The 5,000-nt window shown below is 47.0% G+C and overlaps 1 protein-coding gene across 1 annotated transcript in view; it reads right to left on the reverse strand.

Moving 5' to 3' along the window:
* Positions 1-185: 185 nt before the first annotated feature.
* The window catches only part of LOC139638059 (spectrin beta chain, non-erythrocytic 1-like), a gene marked incomplete at its 3' end in the record, with an annotated part of 48,436 nt that continues 43,621 nt past the window's right edge, over positions 186-5,000 (reverse strand). Inside the window, 6 exon segments of the mRNA XM_071512081.1 lie at positions 186-382; positions 1,225-1,309; positions 2,235-2,373; positions 2,947-3,191; positions 4,953-4,966; positions 4,969-5,000. The exon segment at positions 4,969-5,000 is cut by the window's right edge and continues 326 nt beyond it. Coding sequence (XP_071368182.1) covers positions 186-382; positions 1,225-1,309; positions 2,235-2,373; positions 2,947-3,191; positions 4,953-4,966; positions 4,969-5,000 — 712 coding nt within the window.

Here is a 5,000-nt window from a genome sequence, read left to right on the forward strand (position 1 = left end):
AATTGGTAAAGTAATTCAATTACTTAACTAGTAACTGTAACTAATTACTAATTTTCAGTAACTTGCCCAACACTGCTAACAACAGAGGAGGTAAATGATGGTTTTAGGACTGGAACAGACTGAAGGACTCGAACAGAGTGGACCGGACACCCAGAGCTCCTGTGAGTTTGGTCCCTCCGGCTCACCGTAGTCAGCCTCTCCAGGGCGGAGAAGCGCTCCTCCCAGGTGGCGGCAGACTTCTCGAAGGCTTCGTGGCGTTTGATGAGCTTCTCCACCTCGTCCACGCTCTGACCCATCTCCCTGCTGGACAGGTACGGCTCCTGACCCAGCAGCCAGGCCTCCGCCACACCCGCATCCCGGGAGAACTGATGCACCTCCAGGACTGAGGAGGAGGAGGAGGAGGAGGAGGAGGGGGAGGAGAGGAGAGGAGAGGAGGAGGAGGTGAGGAGAGGAGAGAGGGGAGGAGGAGGAGGAGGAGGAGGAGGAGGAGGAGGAGGAGGAGAGGAGAGGAGGAGGAGGGGAGGAGAGAGGAGGAGGAGAGAGGGGAGGAGGAGGAGGAGAGGAGAGAGGAGAGGAGAGGAGGAGGAGGAGGGGAGGAGGAGGGGAGGAGGAGGAGAGAGGAGAGGAGAGGAGAGAGGGGGAGAGGAGAGGAGAGGAGGGGAGGGGAAGGGAAGAGGAGAGGAGAGGAGAGGAGAGGAGAGGAGAGAGGGGGAGAGGAGGGGAAGGGAAGAGGAGAGGAGAGGAGGGGAAGGGAAGAGGAGAGGAGAGGAGAGGAGAGAGGGGGAGAGGAGGGGAAGGGAAGAGGAGAGGAGAGGAGGGGAAGGGAAGAGGAGAGGAGAGGAGAGGAGGAGGAGAGGAGGAGGAGGGGAAGGGAAGAGGAGAGGAGGAGGAGGAGGAGAGGAGAGGAGGAGGAGGAGAGGAGGGGAAGGGAAGAGGAGAGGAGGAGAGGAGAGGAGGAGAGGAGGGAGAGGAGAGGGAAAGAGGAGGAGATTTTCCCCAGTCAGCAGATTGTATTTACAGTAAATCCAACACGATGTGAAAGTGGAATTATTCTACAAAGAAGCTGATTGGACAGTCAGAGTCGACCAGTCGGCCAATCACTGCTGTCTCCTTCACAGTCAAGCTGCTGACAGAAAGACGCTCTGCTGAATTCATCCACCACTGATGTAATTTTATGATTCATACATGTGTGTGTGTGTGTGTGTGTGTGTGTGAATCTCTCACTCAGTCGGAGCCACTCCCACCGGTCCTCCCACTTGTCAATCATCTCTTTCCTCTTGTCTGTCAGCTGCAGCAGCTTCTCTTTGATCTGGAAACAAACAACACATCAGCTTTTCAGTTATGAGTTATGAGTTATGTTTTAAAGTGAATTAAAGGGAACAGAGTGAGACGAGGCTGAAGACAAGACAGTTCCGTGACAGCTGACTGGACGGTAAAACTCACTCCCTGATTGGACAGTGAAAAGTGCAGCGTCCCATTGGCTGGTCAGACTCCAACAGGGTTAGAGCTTGTGAGCTGGATCTGGACTCTGAATGTTTTATCACATGTTCACAGTCTGTTGGCTCTGACTTTTTTTTTTTTTTTGCAGCTTCACATTTGAAATAATTCGTCCACAAACTTTATTTACACATTCTCAAAATGTTGTTATTGTAATATTCATGCAAAATGTTTTCACATGTCGACAAACAGCTGCAAGTCTCCAATTATTTGCAAAAATCATTTCACAAGCTCTTTTCCTTTTCTTTTATGTTTCTTTTTCATAATTCATTTACTCATTTTCTACCTTTTTCCCCATTTATTTCAGTATTATTTTATTAAGTTATTTGTTTATACAGTTTGTTCTTTTTAATTCTTCTTTGTGTTTTGTTTTAGTCTTTATTACACTGTAATGCTGTGAGGTGTGAGGCTCCATGAGCCTGTTGGCTCTTCATGATGGTTTTTGTGTGTTTGCTTTCGTTGGTATTCTGTATATTATGGGTATTTTGTATGACCCACACTTTTGTGCTAAAATAAAAAATAAAAATGTATTGAGCCCGTACAAATCCACCTTATCACACTATTCACTTTACTGAGAACGTTACTGAATGGATCTACAGCCACACCACAACAAGCTGACTCAGCTGCTCTCTGCTGACAGCTGCTTCATACACATTTACACTTTATTCACTAACACACAGTTCTACATGTTCCTCCATCATGAGACTCAGGTGAGCCCCCTCCCCCCCCCCCCTCACCTCCTCTGCAGCGTAGTGCTTCCTGGCCAGCAGAGCCTTCCCCAGCTCGATGCAGGAGGTGAAGCTGTCGTTCCGAGCGTCGATCTCCGCCTTGATGCCCTGATGGTTGTTCATCAGCAGCTCCACTGATGACACGTCCCTGCACACACACACACACACACACACACACACACACACACACACACACACACACACACACACACTGTAAACACGTTTTCCATCTCAGGAAAGTAGTTCCGTAGCACAGAAAATAGTCCCCGGCGTAATGAAGAATTTGTTCCCGTTTGAATTTGATTTGGTGAAAACTACAACAGCCTGACTTTTCATGGTAAACTATGACTGAATTTAAAGGTTTTTAGTTTACAGTTGGAGCCAATGACTTCCTGGTTGACGGCTAAAAACGGAACGTGGGAAGTCAGAAAGTAACGAGAGGAGAGCAAACGCTTTGTTGATTTTGTTATTTTCATAGGATTTGTTGACGGTAAGAAATGTGTTTAAAAACACCAGACTGATCCTTTAAAGACACGGTGACAGAAACCTGTTCCTGGTTTAGAGGCTCGCTTCTAATATGGATTGTGTGGATTTAGTTTTGATTCTTTCACCATGTTTAGATAGACCATCCAACTCCTTTATCACCACAGAGGAAGAGGAGTCCTGCTTTACACCATGTGGGACTTTAAGGAGGGGGGGGATGGGGGGGGGGGGGGTGTACCTGGGGTTCTCCTGGGCCTCGATCAGGCGGATCACGTCCTCCATCCACAGCATCAGGTCTCTCACCAGGCTGAAGAAGCGGAACTTGTCGCTGGTGTCGAGGAGGCGGAGCCTGCGGGCGTCACAGGCCTCCAGCAGGCTCCTCCAGGCCTCCAGAACCTCGCTCTCCCGCCGCTGGATGTCGTCCGCCTTGTCGCCGGCGTACGCCGACTGCAGGCGCACCGCGTCCTCCTGCAGCTGCCTCACCTGCCGGGAGGGGTCAGAGGTCAGAGGTCACGGCTCGGGAGGGGTCAGAGGTCAGAGGTCACGGCTCGGGACAGTTCGACAGTTACAGCGTGAACACTGCTGTCGTGTTGGAAAAAATCCTTTTGTCTCTTGTCTGTGATCTACTGAAGGAATTGAAGCTGATTCTACTGTTGACCGCAGTGAAAGTCACTCTGGATAAGAGAGTCAGCCTGAGATGTAGACATATATGTAAATAGATCTTGTGTGTGCGTGTGTGTGTGTAATAATCATACTAATAAAACTTTATTTATATAGCACTTTTCTTAAAGTTACAAAGTGCTTAACAAAAAGAATTAAAAAACAACAATTAAAAACAAAAGAAAAACAAACAGAGATCATGAAACAAAGGGGAATAAGATGAAGTTAACCAAAAATATAGACCGTCAAAAGTGGGATAATAAAACACAGCAACATATCAAACATTCATAAAAGCTTTCCGATAAAAGAATGTTTTAAGAAGAGATTTAAAAGACACTAAAGATGTTGGCTGTCTGATCTGGATGGGCAGACTGTTCCACAGTTTGGGGCTCGAGCAGCAAAGGCCCGGTCAGCTTTGGTCACTAGCAGAGACCGAGGAGTAACCAGCAGAGCCCTATCCACCGGTCTACGTGACCGCCCAGGCACACAGGGGGTTAATAAGTTCTTGATGTAATTTGGAGCAAGGCCGTTTAATGCTTTTAAAGTGATAAGTAGAATTTTAAAATCAATGCGGAATGTAACAGGCAGCCGGTGTAAGTTGGCATGTACCGGAGTAACATGTTCAAATCTCTTAGTGCCGGTTAAAATCCGGCTGCAGCGTTCTGTACCAGCTGGAGTCTGTGGAGGTGAAGGAGCTCTGACTGAGGCCGGCACACTGCACTGCAGGAGTCGAGGTGGGAGAAAATAAATGCATGTATGACCTTATGTAAATCAGTAGGAGGCAGGAATGATCTGATTTTGGAGATTTTTTTGAGTTGAAAAAGCATGACTGGACGACATTTTTCACTTGAGCATCAAAACTGAGATCTGCATCAATAATAACTCCAAGATTTCTAGAAGATTGCTTAATGTTTTTGGTCAGGGAACCAAGCTCACTGTGAAGCAGGCTGGTAGAATTAGTGTGACCAAAGACTCTGACCTCAGAGACAGCCAACATTTAACATCACTGAGGCAGGAAAACAGATCACAAGGCTGCTGGGGTTGTTGGTTTGAAGAGAGACATATAACTGTGTGTCATCTGCATAACGGTGGTGGGAGACACTTTGGTTCTGAACGATCGGGCTGAGAGGAAGCATGTGTATTGAAAACAGCAGTGGGCCAAGGATAGAGCCTTGAGGAACCCCACAGTTAATATGGGCAACAGAGGAAACAGGCATTTACTATGACAACAGAGAAGGTTCTATCAAGCACCTTAGATAAAAATGATAATTTAGAAATTGGTCTGTAATTATTGAGTAATAGGGGATCCATATTAGGCTTTTTCAGTAACGGTTGAATGATTGCATGTTTAAAACAAATGGGAAAATTACCAGATTAAAATTAAAAGAATAAAATGACCAACAGAGGGGAATATCTCTTTAAAAAACTTAGTTGGGATAATATCTACACCACAGGTAGAGGATTTCATTTGAATCCTCTACCTGTGTGTTAATGTGTGTGTGTGTGTGTGTGTGTGTGTGTGTGTGTGTGTGTGTTAATGTGTGTGTGTGTGTGTGTGTGTGTGTGTGTGTGTGTGTGCCCCACCTGTGTTCCCAGGCCTGGATGTCGTGTTCGAAGGTGGTGTGCATCCTC

Source organism: Centroberyx affinis, unplaced genomic scaffold (genome assembly GCF_046629955.1).
Source record: "Centroberyx affinis isolate AG114_WGS23_722 - 3 ecotype Tasmania unplaced genomic scaffold, CSIRO-AGI_Caff_v1 ptg006074l_1, whole genome shotgun sequence".
Classification (NCBI taxonomy): Eukaryota; Metazoa; Chordata; class Actinopteri; order Beryciformes; family Berycidae; genus Centroberyx; species Centroberyx affinis.